The 16,732-nt window shown below is 37.5% G+C and overlaps 3 protein-coding genes and 1 long non-coding RNA gene across 12 annotated transcripts; 2 read left to right on the top strand and 2 right to left on the bottom strand.

Annotated features, from left to right (window-relative positions):
- Positions 1 to 1,044: 1,044 nt before the first annotated feature.
- LOC110856196 lies at positions 1,045 to 1,602 on the top strand. The gene is made up of 2 exons (XR_002548549.2): positions 1,045 to 1,205; positions 1,274 to 1,602. It is a non-coding gene; the product is annotated as an uncharacterized LOC110856196 (long non-coding RNA).
- LOC110856195 (beta-1,3-galactosyltransferase brn) lies at positions 1,439 to 5,848 on the bottom strand. Of its 6 annotated transcripts, XM_035856943.1 has the most exons (7): positions 5,655 to 5,848; positions 4,610 to 5,581; positions 4,042 to 4,137; positions 3,811 to 3,969; positions 3,624 to 3,726; positions 2,753 to 3,155; positions 1,439 to 2,317 (listed from the first exon to the last, which is right to left on the bottom strand). In XM_035856943.1, the coding sequence occupies exons 3-7, from the start codon at positions 4,071 to 4,073 to the stop codon at positions 1,992 to 1,994; spliced, it is 1,023 nt and encodes a 340-aa protein (XP_035712836.1). In that variant the 5' UTR covers positions 4,074 to 4,137; positions 4,610 to 5,581; positions 5,655 to 5,848; the 3' UTR covers positions 1,439 to 1,991. The 6 variants fall into 6 exon arrangements, with proteins under 6 accessions (XP_035712836.1, XP_021960355.1, XP_035712837.1 ...); XM_022104663.2 differs by having other exon boundaries at positions 4,610 to 5,848; XM_035856944.1 differs by having other exon boundaries at positions 4,740 to 5,848.
- Positions 5,849 to 6,588: 740 nt separating this feature from the next.
- On the top strand, positions 6,589 to 9,801 carry LOC110856339. 3 transcript variants are annotated; one of them, XM_035856879.1, is made up of 6 exons: positions 6,589 to 6,966; positions 7,035 to 7,166; positions 7,685 to 8,447; positions 8,670 to 8,795; positions 8,863 to 9,052; positions 9,495 to 9,801. In XM_035856879.1, exons 3-6 carry the CDS (start codon positions 8,327 to 8,329, stop codon positions 9,706 to 9,708), a joined length of 651 nt encoding a protein of 216 aa, XP_035712772.1. In that variant the 5' UTR covers positions 6,589 to 6,966; positions 7,035 to 7,166; positions 7,685 to 8,326; the 3' UTR covers positions 9,709 to 9,801. The 3 variants fall into 3 exon arrangements, with proteins under 3 accessions (XP_035712772.1, XP_021960408.1, XP_021960516.2); XM_022104824.2 differs by lacking the exons at positions 6,589 to 6,966; positions 7,035 to 7,166 and adding an exon at positions 7,179 to 7,594; XM_022104716.2 differs by lacking the exons at positions 8,670 to 8,795; positions 8,863 to 9,052; positions 9,495 to 9,801 and having other exon boundaries at positions 6,628 to 6,966; positions 7,685 to 8,101.
- Positions 9,713 to 16,601, bottom strand: LOC110856123. 2 transcript variants are annotated; one of them, XM_022104565.2, is made up of 13 exons: positions 16,082 to 16,601; positions 13,299 to 15,207; positions 13,026 to 13,218; positions 12,898 to 12,945; positions 12,444 to 12,826; positions 12,065 to 12,366; positions 11,859 to 11,977; positions 11,652 to 11,793; positions 11,547 to 11,564; positions 11,416 to 11,477; positions 11,285 to 11,319; positions 11,156 to 11,206; positions 9,713 to 11,084 (listed from the first exon to the last, which is right to left on the bottom strand). In XM_022104565.2, exons 2-13 carry the CDS (start codon positions 15,205 to 15,207, stop codon positions 10,132 to 10,134), a joined length of 4,215 nt encoding a protein of 1,404 aa, XP_021960257.1. In that variant the 5' UTR covers positions 16,082 to 16,601; the 3' UTR covers positions 9,713 to 10,131. The 2 variants fall into 2 exon arrangements, with proteins under 2 accessions (XP_021960257.1, XP_021960258.1); XM_022104566.2 differs by lacking the exon at positions 16,082 to 16,601 and adding an exon at positions 15,718 to 15,920.
- Between the last annotated feature and the right edge of the window lie 131 nt (positions 16,602 to 16,732).

Below are 16,732 nucleotides of genomic sequence, written 5' to 3'. Positions count from 1 at the left end.
CTTCACACTCAAAGCTGGATGGATTTTAGCACGCAAATTAAAGAAATTAATACCACCAAGATGTACATAAATCCTATCCGTTTAGGGTACTGCACTGGACAAAGTGTGTACTGCTGCTAATGTTTATAAGATGCTAATAAAATACTACGTCAACAACAAATAAATCTTATACTTACGTGCAGTTAATTTGCTAGTAAGATATGTAAATACGTTGTATGGATGGTGGTGATGAGCAATAAAAAACTTTTCGTACATCATCAAATGCAAATCTCTGTTTGAGCCGAGCTTTGCTTTGTTTGGATTGTTTTTTTATGCAGAAATTTCACACAAAAAATGGGGTACAATACATACGATTGGGCATGGCAAATTACTTCGTAAATACGCTATCATGCGCATACCTATAAATAAATTCACGATATTTGCATATATACACCATATATATGTGTGTACATATCTGTTAAGACATAATTTTGTCACAGCGTATCGCTTGTAAGAATTACGTAACTTTTAAACTGCATGACCTTGAACGTGACAAAGAATAAGTGCAAAAAGAAGATCTTGATAATGAATTTGATGAAAGCTGCATACAACACATTGTTGTTACATGAATTAAAATTATGTAAATTCTCGATTCAGCTCTCGTGCCACAACAACAATGTTGTAACAATTATTGTTACAACATTTACATGATCTGTTAAACAAAGGAATGGTTTTAATGGAAAAGTAAGCCCGTCGTATTTACTCTTTATGAATGACACGGACGCGTGGGTACAAATGTGCATACAACGTTAAGACGCTTTAATTGTCAAGATAAGTGATTGACTTGTTGCATAAATGCGGCTCATTGATAAAAATCGATTCTGAAAAATATCACCCATCAATTTACATTGTATTACTTTACGACTCATCTACATATTATGTAATGCTGGATATGTAAATGAACAAGATGAATATTTTATGTATCTATCGACAGAGTCCTGCTGGGTCATTGGAAATGTAGCGTTTTTGTGGCATTAGTCAGGTCGAGATGGGCTGGGCTCTTAATTTGGTACTGCTGACACCCAAAAAACAATTAAACTATGGTTTTTACTGGAATTTTAGCCGTATAAATATAGGGCTTCGACGGTTGTGAATGTATCACAGTTTATAATTTCAATTGTTAATCAACACTAGACTTCTCCTCCTCCGGTAAAATGTTCAAGTTGGTAAGTAAATTCATATTTATATATTTTGAAAATTAGTAATCATTTTTTTAAAATGTTAAATTTTCCAGTTCGCCATCCTCCTCCTCGTCGCCTGCGCCATGGCGGTTGCCAGCGCGCAATACTTGGCATACCCAAGAGCCGCCGTCGTCTCGCCGTACGCTTATCGGTCCGCCTATGCCGCCCCCATTGCGGCTTATCGACCAGCCGTGTACTATGGTTAAAAACTTCTTCGGATAAGACGCCACAGAGCATAATTCAATTCATGACACCCAAAATTTCGGAACACTAAACCAACCCCACGCTTTTTTCTATTGAGAAACATTTATTTTCGACTTGTAAAAAAATACTACGAATATGGAAATTAACTAATAAAAACAATTGGCATTTGAAAATCAGAGTATTAAATAGTCACAGTGTTTCTCCTGCTAAATAACACCTGCACGAAATTAGTGCACGAAAATGTTTTTAAACGTTTAATATCACCCACTAAAAATCCGAAAAAGTGCATGAAGATGCACGAAAATGCACGAAAATAATTTGCATGCAAATAATATTGGAATAATGCAAATTTTTCTAAATATTCGATTAATTGAGTCAGAAAATAATTAGTCGGTAAATAATGCGTCGGTAAGTGGACGCCGGTAAAATAACGTAAACCATGAAATTCCCTGCATAAGTTGCATTTCATGTAATATTATGAATTTTTGTGCATTTTCATGCATTTTTATGCACCATGCATGCATAAAAATAATTTCGTGCTCACAAAAAGAAACACTGATTAGTCGATTAATAAATAAATCCAGCTTCTTTTTGGACTTGCCAGTACGTTCGGAGCCGTTCTGGAGGGTAGCCATGCGCCGCTATCAATCCTTTTCTCGGCTGGTCCCCACTTTCCACCCAAAATTTGAAGCGGTCCGAGTGGATTGGTTCGATCCCCATTTTCTTGGCGCAAATGGCAACATAAATGTCATCAAAGCGAAACGGTTTTACAAAAAATGTGGCATAATAAATATCCAAAAGAGCCGATTTGGACATCAGGATGTTGCCGGCGGTGACATATTTGGGAAAATAAGCGAATGGATATTCGTCCAAGTCGATGAACCATTTGTTTCCTGAAATAATTTTCATATTTAGGATAGGACTCGATGAATCATTACGAAAATCGTAAAAATCAACACATTTTTGAGGCATGGCTCGGCTGTGGGAATTTATTTTAAAATTCTGGACGATAAATTTGTAGTCAGTGAGTTGATTAATAGAATGGGGGCGAGTTTTTTAAGCCAGTTTTTCTGAAGGCTTCTTAAACTTGAGATCTCCTACTCGAAAACTTTCAAAATCTGGAGTGTATATTTTCAAAAATTGGCAACGACCTGCTCTACGAATTTGTCGTCCAGAATGTTAAAATAAATTCCCAGAGCTGAGAAATTATAAAAACATGTTGATTTTGGCAATGAGTCGTCGAGTCCCTCGTTAAATCAAATTGAAAGTATAATGCAATTTGCATATTTCACATATTACATGAATTTTAGTATTAACATGCAACTCACTAAATCGATGTCGCAACGGTTTCGAAAAGAATGTAAATCCTGCATAAAGTCTTTCCACTTTGGGATACTCTTCTTCCGTGAATTGACGCAGGTCTCGGACCGATAAGTAGTAGTCATCATCAATTAAAATGACATATTCAAAGTTGGGACAAAGTTCTGCCGCAAATCGCATCTCGGCCACCGTTTTGATCGTATTGTTGTAGTACGTGTCTGCATATTGGATTCTAACGATGTCGTTTTGTTGCTTCTCTTCTTCAAGCAGGGAAGCATGATGGACTTCATTGTCTGTGTTACCGATGAAAAATACAGTTTTTGTAGAGATTCCTGGCACAGGTTTTTTCCAAGTTTGTCGAATGGCGTTTCGATTTTCAAACTTATGAGGGGCCGATTTTACCAAGATGAGCTACATAAAATAAATTTCGCATTGATTGATTGATTAATTATAATTGTGATTCCACTTGGACGGGAATTACTCGTAATCATTAATTTCTGAACTTATGAAGGTCTCGCAGCGTATGCTCTCCGATTTTGACTAAATTAGTCTCAATCGATGGCAATTTCAATTAGTATGAAATTTGGAAAAGACACGATCTCCCAATGGACACATTTGGCAGAGATATTTGCATCCGAAGAGGAGAAAACGTGCCAAAAATTGACAAATTTCTTTGAACCATGTAATTTCCTTTTCACTTTCCAAATTTATTACGCGTTTTCTCCTCTTCGGATGCAAATATCTCTGCCAAACGTGCCCATTCGGATATCGTCTTTTATAATTTTACATTAATTAAATTTTGTACACGATTGACACTAATTTGGTCAAAATTAGAGAGCACCTCCATTGTCAGTGATACTAAAACCCGTGGAATCTTACAAGATAGTGGTCATTTTCGCATCCAGCCGTAGCCTTGCTTGGCAGCGTGGTCACACTCGAGTAATATTCATTCAATGGAGTCAAAGCTGAGGGGGTTTTCTCTCTGAAAATGTGTCCAAATTTTAACATTTTAATTTTAACCAAATTTTTAATTTAAGTAAGGCATAATTTGAAATAAAACCCTTACCGAAAATTGGTCACGATATCATAGAATTCATCATTGGTGAGAGCCAAGGGGTACGCAAATTGCGAATATGACGTTTCTCGTACCATCAAATCTAGACCAGCCTCCCAAACTATAAAGATGATAAGCAACACTGCGACAAGCAACGTTTTTGGTCGTCTCCTGTTCAGAAAACGTAAATATTGGACATTTGCATTTATTACTTGATGAAATGTGAATATGTAAATTTAATACCGAAACTTTGTAGTGAGATATAGACCCAACATGTTATCTTATTCCGCGAGGGTGAGAAGTTGTCAAATTTTATTTTTATTATGTAAAATCCAAGGACTAAATAAATAAATTTTAAAAAACAAACTTAGGTGAAGGACGCGCTTAAAATATTAAAACAAGAAGCATTACAAAATGTCATAAATCGTTTAATATTTACTAACTTTTACTTCACCGGGGGCCCAACTAACACAGGAAAAAAGGTATACTTTCAAGGATTTGGAACAATTATACGAAATGCGTAATATGTATTTGTATATTAAACTTGCAAGATTTGAATGATTATCTTTCAATAAATCGCGACACCTCTTATAGAGGAAATTTGCTCATGTTCTGGCGTATTTTTAATAACTTCTGTAATGCTGCCCTTCATATTTAATCAAGTCGTTGGTTTAGCTACATTTATTATTGACTATCATTGCTTTGAAAATTTAACAGTTGGGCCCCCGGTGAAGTAAAAGTTAATAAATATTAAACGATTTATGACATTTTTTAATGCTTCTTGTTTTAATATTTTAAGCGCGTCCTTCACCTAAGTTTGTTTTTTAAAATTTATTTATTTAATTATTTTTAGTGATTTGTGAACTTATATGCATAAAATCATATGCAATTATAAAATCTTAAACGTTGTTAATTCTCCTGTTTGTGGACGCTTGGCATACCAATTTAATTCCGCAGTGGGTGTGGATGCGTGGCATGCCAATTTAATCCCCCAGTTTCAAAATTTTAAGGATTGTTCTGTTCTGTCAAGGATGCCTTGACACTTAGCGATCTAATAATAACGTAATTCGATTGTCTAGCAACATTGGATATGTTGAGTATTGAATAGCGATGCTGAATAAACTATCCCCGCACGTTAGCAACCAGTAACTTAACACGTAAATAGGTTGCCTAATGCGAATATTTCAAAAAGCTCTAATTCCGTCAGTTTTGATCCGATTAAGTCGAACAAAGGCTTACAATTTGCGTATTATCCTGGAGAATAATAAAAATGGCAAGCCCCCGGTCGGAAACACTTCCTTGATGCCAAGAAATGGATTTGAAATTTTAGGCATCGGACTTTCTACCTGAAGGAATTAGAATTTTTGAAAAAATAAAAAAAACGTATCTGTAAAACAGAATTCTCTGGTTTTTTTGTTTCAGCATGTTTTCCATGCAACGAACGGTTTGGGCGAAATCTCAGTGCGACCTTTTCAAAGTTGCAGCTGATTGCATACCTAGGCTTCGCCGTAACCATGGTGATCTTTTAACATGATCACCTTATGGTTACTTTTCCTTCACCTAAGAAAAAGATCCAAAAAGTCAAGCACAAAATGATCACCGTTAAATCGCGGGGTATTATTTTTATTAAAATAATAACGTATTTTTGACATTGGGCGTTTTAATTGCACAATTTTCATTATTCCTTCAATCCTGATTTGGAATGGGACGAAAATTGTTGCGGTTTTCATGGAAAAAATCAGGAATTCGGAAACGATTTTTAGGAACGAACTTTTTTTCCGTCCTACTCGCGAGATGGATAAGTAATATTAAGATATGCACATATGTAAAATGTAGATTAATACACTTTTACGCACGTGTTGAGACAACCTTCTCCAAAAAATTTTTTAAAGATTTTCTTCTATTGACTTATTTTTTCTGCACCGGATGGATGATATCTACGTAAATATGTACGTACGTACTGGTGATGAATGATATGTGCACACATAAGTTCTGCTTATCATTGTTCAAACAGTGTTCTCGGTCTCGGTTACATGCAACACAACTGTCAAGCAAGATGACAACTTGGCCTCTTATTACATGCACGATTAATAATCTAGATATCTCAACTTACAATTAGTTTAATCCTTTTAAAGTTCTGACATGGCACTCCTAAAAAAAGATGATCTTTTTATTATTTTAATCATTTAAATTGACGTTGGAGGACATGTTACTTGAGACATTTTTCTATTTTTGCAAGCTTTCTGCATTCCTACAGAATTCCATCATCAAGCAAATGCAGACTTTGTATCATAAACTTTTTTAGTTTTTCTCGTGTACGTTTACAATTCTAAAGATGACTAAAAGGAAATGAGGACGAATGTCGGTATCGGTTAAGTTGGGATGATATGCACATATCCTGCCTGTATATGATATGAACATATCTTGTCCCCCTGCTCTGAATAACGCTTTGTTTGAATTGCTTATCTAGTGCGGTAAAACAAATGGAGATGTTCTCATATCCTGGCTGCTTCAAACTGTTGTGAATATGTATGGGTGCTAGTGAGCAGTGGCCGCGGAAGCCGTGGGGACATGAGGGGACATTATCATTGTAGGATAGGGGAGGGACGGGTTTATGTAACATGGGCAGATGACGGGGACCTCGAATAACCGTGGGGACATTGTCCCTCTGTGTCCCCATCCACGCTTCCGCGGCCACTGGGTATAGTTGATGATATCCACCGAAATTGTATCCAACCCATGGCACGTACATATTTACTTTATGATGCATCGTATCTAGAACCATGTAATCTCTGTTTTATGATCAATTTTCTACACGATTCCGAGGTTTTGTTGTATTTATTTATGTACTGTCATTCATCAAACATTGTAAAATAAATATACCCGACGACAAAAGGCAGAAAATTTAGCGAGAAAATATACACAATTTGACTCAATTGTGGTTAAAAGTTTTATAAAAGTGGTAGTTTTGCGGTACATGATTCCATTTTCTTTTAAATTTTTTGGTGGTCAGGCGCATACAAAACATGGAATTCGATAGAATGATCTTTGTCCTGGTGGTCGTACTGGCCGTTTTTTCGTCCGTTTGCGAGGCAAGTGCGGTTGGAAATGCGCAGTACAACAGTACTCAGCATAACCATGACCATAATAATCACGACCATTATGAGCGTAAGTTTGGAAATAATTTTGAAAATGTGAGTAAAATTAGATGAGTGATTTGTATGTTTTTGAATTAGCACTCCAATGCTACTCGTGTATTTCGATTGAAAAATTCCCCAACATGTCGGCGGAAGGGTGTGCAAAGAGGAGTCCACCGTCCAACTACTTAACCAAGGATTGTTTTGGGTACAACAGCCCCATAGCGTTGGGTGAGTTATCAGCAGTGTGGTTGGGTGCAAGTAGATAACCGCTTGGAAGAAATTTTTGCAGGTATTTTGACCTGCATGGCGCAAGAAACGACGCCCTGCTGCGCATACTTCATACGGCGCGTGGCGAGATGGCGCATATTTCTTACACTTTCTCCCAGTTTCTTTCACCTCCCATTTCTTGCATGTCTTGCTTTGCAGTGCAAGAAATGTATTAATAAACCCACAAGAAACGAAACACTGGCAAGTTACCACTTGCAAGAAAGTGGTTTTTTTGTATGTATTTTGACATGCAAGAAATGCAAGGCGCGAGAAACGACGCCGCGCCGCTTATCTTTATTCGTCGCATATTGCGCGTATTTTTTGCACCTTCTCCCAGTTTCCTTCGCCTCACATTTCTTGCACTTTCTTGCTTTGCAGTGCAGAAAAAGGTAGCAAACCCGCAAAAAAAAACGAAACACAGTTATCAAGCAACCTCAATACTTCATACCCTAAATTAATTATATGCAATTGCATTTCAGCTGCTATTCGACACCAAGTGACCTCCGGGAAATTTGGGCATGGTCCAGAAGACCCCATGAACGTGCACTGTGTCCACATCAAAGGAACAAGCGACGCTGGTGGCCAAATCAACATTCGAGGATGTGCCACGCTTCCAAAAGAAGAAATCTACCAGGGAAAGACTTGCATACCTGGAAACGACCTCATGCTAATCCCCGTTGGCATGGTCAAAGAGGTCGAGTACTGTTACTGCAAGGGGACCGGGTGCAATACTTCGCCTAAATTCGGGCCTACCAATATTTTTGCTGGCTTGCTCCTTACAGTGATTGCGATTACAAATAAATTAACTAATAGCTTGTGAAACTACCCAGTATTCAAGAAGATAATGACCAATTAATAAATGTGGATAATGTGTAATCAGTATCACTCCAATTTAATGGCCTTCACCTTTTTGCTGTAAAATTGCATATGTAAAACTGAATTGTATATAACCACGCCTAAAATGTAAACGATAGCACGTGCATGCAAATGACTAAATCATGTTTTCACTGATAATTCCCAATGTCTGTTTGTTTTAGGAGAATGAAACGCATGCAATTCTGACATCTGCTGCAAGGGAAGATTGCAAATTGCTGAGAAAGTGATAAAATGAGACTTCATTCATGCAAAGTGGAACATTTTTCTGTGAGCAGGAAACGGTGAAAGTCGCATCTTCAAAAATCGGCATAATGACTTATTTCATCGTGTTTCTACTTTTTGCATACAGCGTTACATTCACGGAGGGTAAGTAGTAGTTCTCAGAGTGGCTGCGGAAGCTGTGGGGACATTAATATTGTGGGATAGGAGAGGGAGGGGTTTATATAAGATGGGGGAGATGATGGGGACATCGAATACCCGTGGGGACATGGTCCCTCTGTCCACACGCTTCCGCGGCCACAGAATTCTCCGTATTTGGTTTATACGTGTATTAATTAATTAATTACTCGTATCATCTTTCCGAATAAGCTCTCAATTGCTACCATTGCACATCGATAGCGATAAATAGTACTTTCTACCGTCCTGACTGTAACGCCACAAAAGTACCTGACGCGTATTTGATGGAATGTGGACAGTGGCCGTGGCCCATACAGGGTAACAAAATTTTGGTGCATGTACATATAAATGCTTACTCTCAATTTTCCTTAATTGTGCAAAATAGAATTGTTACAAATCGATGATGGGAATGATGTGAAGGCAAACGGGAACGTAATTCTAGACGACGGAATGACGCTTTATAATCCGTCCCGAATCGGCAGCAATGGAACGGTAGCGACCCCACAAGGATACACGTTAGACTTGATATGTGCAAAGTTGGATGCTGATATGCAAAATGTGCACCATGTTATCAGGTAGTAAATAAGGAATATATATATTTATGTGCATGCAAATATTTATACTGAGAATGAGAATGGAGGTCTTCCAGCGTGTGCTCTCCGATTTGAGCAAACAGGTATTAATCTGGCACAAATTCAATTAGCCTGAAATTTGCAAAAGTTACGGTTTCCCAATGCGCACGTTTTTGGGGAGATATTTGCATCCCAAGAAGAGATAATGCGACAAAAGTTGACAAATTATTGATTTTACTTTGCTGTGCGTTTTCTCCTCTTCGGATGCAAATATCTCTGCCAAACGAGCCCGTTGGGAGATATTGTCTTTCGCAAATTTCCTACTAATTAAATTTGTTCTCAATTGACACTAGTTTGCTCAAAAGCTGAGAGCATACGCAGGGGCAGGAGACCTCCATTGTAAGTATGCAATTAACCTTTTGCATTACATGTACGACATCCACAGGGGCTGTGTCTTCGCCCTTTTGAAGGACATGGTCAACAAATGCGAAAACTTGGATTACGACTATGAAACTATAGACGGAGTCACCCTAAAAAATATGAAAGTATGTTTCTGCAATCAGGAGGCTTGTAATTCAGGAAACACTTTGAACCCATTATGGTTAATCGCAGTTTTTCTGGTCACACCACTTTTAGTAAAATCCATCCGTATACTATAATATATTTTCAGTTTAGGTAACATTTATTATGATTTCACTTCATTATAGAAATTGTTATCAGTGTTATTATAATAATATAGCTTCAATAATTGACACTTGAGTTTGAGCATGACCAATGAAATTGAAATCATTAGTTGTCATCCAAAATACTAAGCACAACAATAAAAAAAGGTTGCAAAATGTCAGAGAATTGTCATAAAAAATATAAAAACTATCGCCGATAAGTGATGTGACTTGCACAAACATCCATCTGAGTCATATACGCGTACAGGTAAGTACATAAGTTTAAAAATTATAATAATATATAAATAAAGTTATAGTAAATAAGACGAAAACAATTATTAATACATAATATGCGATTTTTATATAAATATGTATGTAGTCATCACACGTGTCCGAATTGCACCAGCAAGAAGAAATTGCTTATTGCATTTGGCGATTATTCTTATCATCTAGAATGATCTCAATTTCTGAGGAGGCATCCGGCACGACCATAATGTTGGTTATGAGGTCGTTAAATTGATTAATTTCAGAAAGTTGTAAAACATCATCAATTGATTTTGGTAACGTTGTTTCAACACTTGGTGCTACTTCCCGTGTCGTCGTGGTCGTGAACGTGCCGACAGAATCGATAACTTGGGAGGTGGTAGAAAATACGGCATTGTTTGATGAATGGTTGAAATCGCCGCGATTTATGGCAAGAAGTAATGCAGCATCTTCTTCGGATATCAGACTGTGATGGGGCAAGAAACTAACTGATTGTTTGGGGGTTGTGGGGGTTGTGGGATGTTGCGAAATAATTACTGAAGGTTGTTGCAGCAAAGATGAAGCAGGCGTGGTGGATTCATTATTATCAATTTCCATCGGCTCGGATTCTGTAGAAATGTGAGAATTTGTAAATACGGAAGTTGACTGCGAGGAGTCATTGTTTAATAATTTCTCGTCTTGATGTTGTTTTTGTTCCGTTGTTTCTCTTTCCTTTAAAATGGGAGAGTTGTGATTCGAAGTTCTCTGATCTTTTCGAGAATAAACACGGACAACGGCAGGTTTGTTGGAGATAATTTCATTTTCTAGAGAAGAACATGGCGATGGGGATAGAATGGATTGAGTTTCTTCTTCGTCTTCCTCCTCATCTTCTTCTTCCCAATCATTGTCCAACTCTTCATCCTCGGTAATGATGGAATTAACCAAATTGATAGAATTTAATTGGGGGGAATATATTGAAATTCGATTTCCAGAATCATGATGCTTAGGATTTGGGGAGGACAGAGGGGTATCAAGAAGATTGTCGGATTTATCAAGACTTTTAGACTGAGATCTCTTCCTCAATGGTTTCAATACAGGTCTATCGGAAGGGGGCTTGAGATGAATTTGAACTATGGAAGAAAATATGACAAATAATTAATACATTTCAAATTCTAGAACTTCTTATTATCTATTTACATACCATGTTTTTTGAGATCAGACGATAAAATAAAGGCTCTCCCGCACGTATCACCTAAACAAATTGTAATGTTGATATTAGTACTATTTTAAAATATCAAGTGAAAAATAATTGACAAACTCTCTTTCTCACATTTATGGGGACGTTCTCCTGTGTGAACCTTTTTCCTGTAATTGTGATTAAATGGTTATACTTACTGTTGCAAGCATTTACATAATCACATAACTCAGTTACTCATTTGCATAATCACATAAATGAATTACCTGTGATAATGAAGAGATACCAGCTCGTGGAATAACATTCCGCATGATTCGCAGGAATATGGCTGAAATTATAGTTTATTATTATAATGCTAATCTTAAGTCAGGATATTTTTAAATCTAAAGTTACTCACCATTTCCCCAGTGTGAATCTGAAAAATAAATTAAATGATTCATTAATTAATTTACAAATTTATTTTGAAACTCGTCTAAAAGTCTAAAAGTTTATAAAAATTTACCCGCATATGCCTTTTCAGCAAGGAAGCATAATTGTAAGCTCTATCACAGATCGCACACCTAAATTTCCTATCCTGTGCATGCGCTCGTTGATGAAGAATTAGGGATGCCTCCTTGATAAATTGTTTGCCACAAGTCCCACATCTGTACAAAAAAAGTTAATTGAAACGAATGATTATTGGAGGAGGAGTAAGGATCACTGGACATACTGTAGCGAGGTTTGTTGATGAGTTTGCATATGCTTTTTCAAATTACTGCTCTGAATAAATGAGCGTTGACATATTGGGCAAACGTAAGGCTTCTCGCCAGTATGGGTCCTTTCATGCTCCTAATTTTCATAAAATATAGGTGTAAAGTTAGTACAAACGATATAAAATACGCTGTTTTGCATGGAATCAAAAATATATAAGCTTGCCTTTTTATGACTATGAGTTTTGAAAACTCTGCCACAATATTGACATGCCAAGTTAGCCTTGGAAGGATTTCCGTGACATCTGGCATGGCGTTTAAGGTCGAATTCATTGTCATACGACTTGGTGCACTGATCACATGCAAAAGGAAGCCGAACTCCTGAATTGTCATCATCCAACGAGACAGAAAAAGAACTTTCGGTATTGCTCAAATCTGAAGCGGCATCTTCTTTCTGGTCGTTTGCTTGACCTTCCAGTACAACTGTGACGTCGTCGTCATTAAATTCTACGTGTCGCTCAATGAAGTCTGAAAAAATGAATTAAAAGAAACGTTAATTAATTTCAAAATTTAATTTCCAAGTCTTAAAGTGAGTATAAAATTACCCTCTTCATACACTTTGACCGCATCAGCACAGGGTAAGGCGTAGTTATGAAAGTATGCAACGTTGGACTGGATAACTTCGTATTTTATACTTTCTTCACACTGCCAATGTTCCCACAGACCCCAAGCACCTCCAACATAGTTTTCCGTTATAGAATAGTGACCATGAATTTCTTGTTCGTGTTGAATCAATGATTTCGCATTTGACAAACACATCCCACAAAGCCCACACACTTGCATAGCGTGAACTCGGTCGTAGTGATCTTGAACGTAATCACTCGAGGAGAATTCCGTACCACATTCGAAACAAGTAAACGGAATGTCGCTGACTAGATTGCACACTTTTCTGATATGTGACTCATACCATGGCGAAAATGGTGCTGGCCTAAAATAATTAAAAACATAATTATATAGTTAGTTATCCTGTTTATTCAAGTGTCAAAAATTGAGATTTACCTAAAACGTTTTCTAAAATGTTTTTTCAGTTCGGGGTGTCGAAGGTATCTAGAATTAAATAAGATCTAATGTAATTCATAATTTTGGCTTTGAATATGGGAAAAATATCTGAAATTTACTTTACTTACACAATACTACGATGTTTTAAGTCGTATTTATGCAATTTTTCATGTCTCAATTTTAATATACGAGCAACAAATCTTGCCCCACAAATTTTACAGGAATGAAGACAGTTTTTCTCAGCGTGGTCCTTTTTTAAATGTTTTTTAAGGTCTCGGGTACTGTAAAACCATCTGTAGCAAAAATGGCAAATGTCCGTGTCTGAAAGTGAAATAAATTCAATATTTATCCTTTTCTTGGATTATAAAATTTAAAATATAATTAAAACTGCATCCTCTTACGCATGGGGTCGGCTCTATTTTTAAAGGCAAGAAGCAGCTCATCATCGTCGTCGACATATCCAAACAACCATTTTGGAGTCTTGGCAGGCCGTGAATTTGTATCAGGAACCAAATGTTTTAATTTTCTCAGTTCTTTCACAAAATGACACGCGTCTTTCACTGGCATTGAAGTTGATTGAGGGTCGTTAGCAGATTCAATTTCGCTTGATTTGACATCAATTTTATCATTTTCCACCCTTTCATCGCTACCCGCTGGACTGTCATCGACTGGACTATCTTCATTACTATCTTTCCTCTCATCGCATACAGCAGGCCTGGTTTCATCAATTGATTCAGTCTTGTTTAAATTTTGAGATGCTGATTGGGACAAGGAATAGCAGGAAACTATTTTGAGGTCAAAATTATCCACTACTTGGTGTTTGACAGGGTCTGAAGAAGAAGCTGTTTTTATAGATAAATCTGCGCTAGTGGTCGTAATTGGTACATTAACGGATTCTGAATTTGTACAGGACTCCACTTTCTCTTGAATCAACGCTGTTGTACTTTCCTTTACTGGTTTTTCGATGTTTGCATGAACACTTTCTTGCAAGGATTTATTACTAATAACACTGCTAGCAATCTCATGAGCAGGTATACAACCTTCTTGTCTGGATAAGTGATCACTAACACCCTCATTAGTCCTAGTAATTTCTTGCATTACGGGAGTAAACGTTGCTGTTGTACCACTGTTGGTCGACATTACGCTCTGAGAACTCGCTGTTGGTACAAGTTCAACATTTTGCATGGTGTAATATGACGTCTGATGTTCTGACGAGGGTTCCGTTGACGTCGTCGAAATTGAATATTCACGCTGATCCGGTGGAAACTGAATTGTCGTCATGTTATTATTACCCACGGAAAGATATTGCTGTTGAGGAAGTGAAGAAGACGCCACCGACACGGTTGACGTATCAAGCAAAATACTACCAGTTGAGGATGAAGACATTGGTACAAAATCCACCCAGGTCGCCATACTATTATCAGACACGGATTGCGAGGATGTCTGAACAGTTTGGAATTGATACCCCGACGAAGAAATGGAAGTAGTTGGGACTACCGTTTGTATCTGTGTGGAAGTTGGATTTGATGTCTGATTTGTTGGAAGAGGAATTTGAATAATTTGTCCAGATGGGTCATAAATTATCAAATTATTATCCACCTGCACGGCTGTAGCACCTGGGGATATGAAACTAGAAACTATTGACATAATTGTCCCTGAAACTTGTCCACTTCCTCCAACGACATCGAGACTACTGGTAGTTACAGGCTGCTGCTGCTGCTGTTGAACTTGATAACTCTCAAGACCAAGCGGCATCGATAATCCGCCAACTTCTTCAAGCGCATAATTGATCTGGGGTTGATGTTGGGAAGGCTGTATTTGCAGTTGGGCCTGAATTGGATGGGTTTGAAGGTTATGATGATGAGGGGTTACTGCTAACTGATGATTTTCTAATTGTTGAACAAACTGTATATTTTGTACAGGAAGTTGTATTTGCTGTTGTTGCATTTGATCGGGTTGCGTTTGAATCACATTTCTGGAAAAAAGGTCTCCCACATCCATCACTGGATCGATGTCGATCGTTGGAAATCTCTGATCTCCAGTGAGGGGTCTGATATAAAAGTCTTCGTCGTCCCTGATTTTATAAACGGCTTCGTCATTTTCGCCACACACGGTGGTCAGACCAGTCAGTTCTACGGTCCGAGTGGACGAGGGTACGGTGACGAGAGAACTGTCAATTATTTCAAAATGGCCAGAATTTGGATCCAACTGCACGACATAATTGGAGGTGGCTTGATGACCCGATATATTCGAAATTCCAGACGTATTCTGCAACGGAGGAATATGACTTGTTTGGTGATATGGATCCATCTAAAGAGAGAAATATGAAAAAGAATTTGGTACATTAGAGGGATTCATAGCTTTTCAAATTATACATTTTTTAGGTTAAAATTTCATAATGATCATGACGGATATTAACAACGTCAATTGTCATGACCAGCACTATTTCCAGATTGATGATGAAACATTATACATAATACGTGGCGTTACGCCACAAACTCTTTCAGATTTTATTGTATAACATCATCTTATCATAAGATTCTTATGTAATTATTAAGTACTACCAATTAAATCTATCGATAACCACAACCTGCTCCAATACATGAACAATTTTGAATTCATTCATTCATGTTCCGTATTCAGATCAGATTCAGGTCAGACAAAAAATCTAGGTGGGTGAAAGTTCCGTAAATTTTGGAACCTTCCCCAACTTCAGTTATCATCATACTATCCATCCATTACTTAATGACTCATTAAACAAACTTTTACTAATTAAATATCACCCTCATTAATCTTAACCATCTATTATAAGCAACTTACTGGTTCCGTTATTACTTAAAAATCCGTCCCAAACCGGGGAATGAAAGTGGAAATCTTTTCCTTTCACTGCATGTCTCATCCCACAAAATCATGAAGGATCAATTTTTAACTGTTTACTTTAATTATAACGACAATATGATTCCTACCACAATTTGCTAACTTATTTATTTTCGCCTTCATTCAATTCTATAATAACAACAACTCTTCTGCTTCTCATGCAATACATTTCATTAAAATGTTTCCTGCGCCAGCTGGAGATGCCTGAACAAACCATTTATTCGTCCAAGCCAAAAAAGACTTTTGTAGGAATTTAATATCTGCATAAAAATGTAAGTTTGCGAATTTTGCCAATTTTTTAACCCACCTTGCGATTTCACCGGCTGCCCGGAAGGTCACCCTCCACTCAGGTGCTATCCTTTTGGAGGGAGGGGTGCGTTTTCGGGGCAATTTTTAATTTTTATTTCGACTATGATTTTTCCCCAGTGAACGAATCCGTTGTATATTATTTGGTGAATCTGGTTGTGTTAGTTTTGTTGGGTAGGCTTTGTTGCTTGCAGACGCATCCTCAATGAAAAATGAAACGATTTAAACGTTGGCACGCTGTGAACTTGAGATGGCAAAGGAGTTGGGCTGGGATTGTGGTAGGTGGCAGATGGACGGGGGGGATAATCCATATATTTTGTGGTTGGTGAGTGGTTTTGCATGGAAATGAAATGTGTGTTCAAAGGGTTGAAGGAAGAGTTCAGAATTTCGAAATTTTGTGCTTGGATGCTGTTAGAAAGTGGAAAGTTGGCTTTGTTTGGGATAGACGCCGCAACTGGTAACTTGGTTGGAAGGGATGAATGGAATGGATCGGAAATTTTATGAGGAGAGGAGGGGTTTTAATGGAATTTGGATTTTTAGTTAAGTAGACTGGAAGGGGAGGGGGGATTTAAGTAGAAGTAGACTTGAGTGGGGGGAGGGGGGTCATTAAAATGTAAAAAATTGACAAGTAGAAAAGTCTTGTGCGACAGAC

The sequence above is a fragment of the Folsomia candida genome, unplaced genomic scaffold (genome assembly GCF_002217175.1).
Source record: "Folsomia candida strain VU population unplaced genomic scaffold, ASM221717v1 Fcan01_Sc015, whole genome shotgun sequence".
Taxonomy (NCBI): domain Eukaryota; kingdom Metazoa; phylum Arthropoda; class Collembola; order Entomobryomorpha; family Isotomidae; genus Folsomia; species Folsomia candida.
The sequence above is the reverse complement of the archived record's forward strand: the minus strand, read 5'-3'. Positions and strand labels throughout refer to the sequence as shown.

Bases quoted from the DNA above. Each gene is read 5' to 3' on its own strand.
- LOC110856195 (XM_022104663.2), bottom strand. From the start codon at position 4,073: ATGTTGGGTCTATATCTCACTACAAAGTTTCG. The intron at 3,727-3,810 runs GTAAGGGTTTTA...ACACATTTTCAG, and splicing joins GATATCGTGACCAATTTTCG to AGAGAAAACCCCCTCAGCTT. The intron at 2,318-2,752 runs GTGAGTTGCATG...AAATTATTTCAG, and splicing joins ACCGTTGCGACATCGATTTA to GAAACAAATGGTTCATCGAC.
- LOC110856339 (XM_035856879.1), top strand. From the start codon at position 8,327: ATGCAAAGTGGAACATTTTTCTGTGAGCAGGAAACGGTGAAAGTCGCA. The intron at 8,796-8,862 runs GTAACAAAATTT...TGTGCAAAATAG, and splicing joins GTGGCCGTGGCCCATACAGG to AATTGTTACAAATCGATGAT. The intron at 9,053-9,494 runs GTAGTAAATAAG...CGACATCCACAG, and splicing joins AATGTGCACCATGTTATCAG to GGGCTGTGTCTTCGCCCTTT.
- LOC110856123 (XM_022104565.2), bottom strand. From the start codon at position 15,207: ATGGATCCATATCACCAAACAAGTCATATTCCTCCGTTGCAGAATACG. The intron at 12,946-13,025 runs GTAAGTAAAGTA...ATTTAATTCTAG, and splicing joins TTAAAACATCGTAGTATTGT to ATACCTTCGACACCCCGAAC. The intron at 11,085-11,155 runs GTATGTAAATAG...TTTCTTCCATAG, and splicing joins GTCTGATCTCAAAAAACATG to TTCAAATTCATCTCAAGCCC.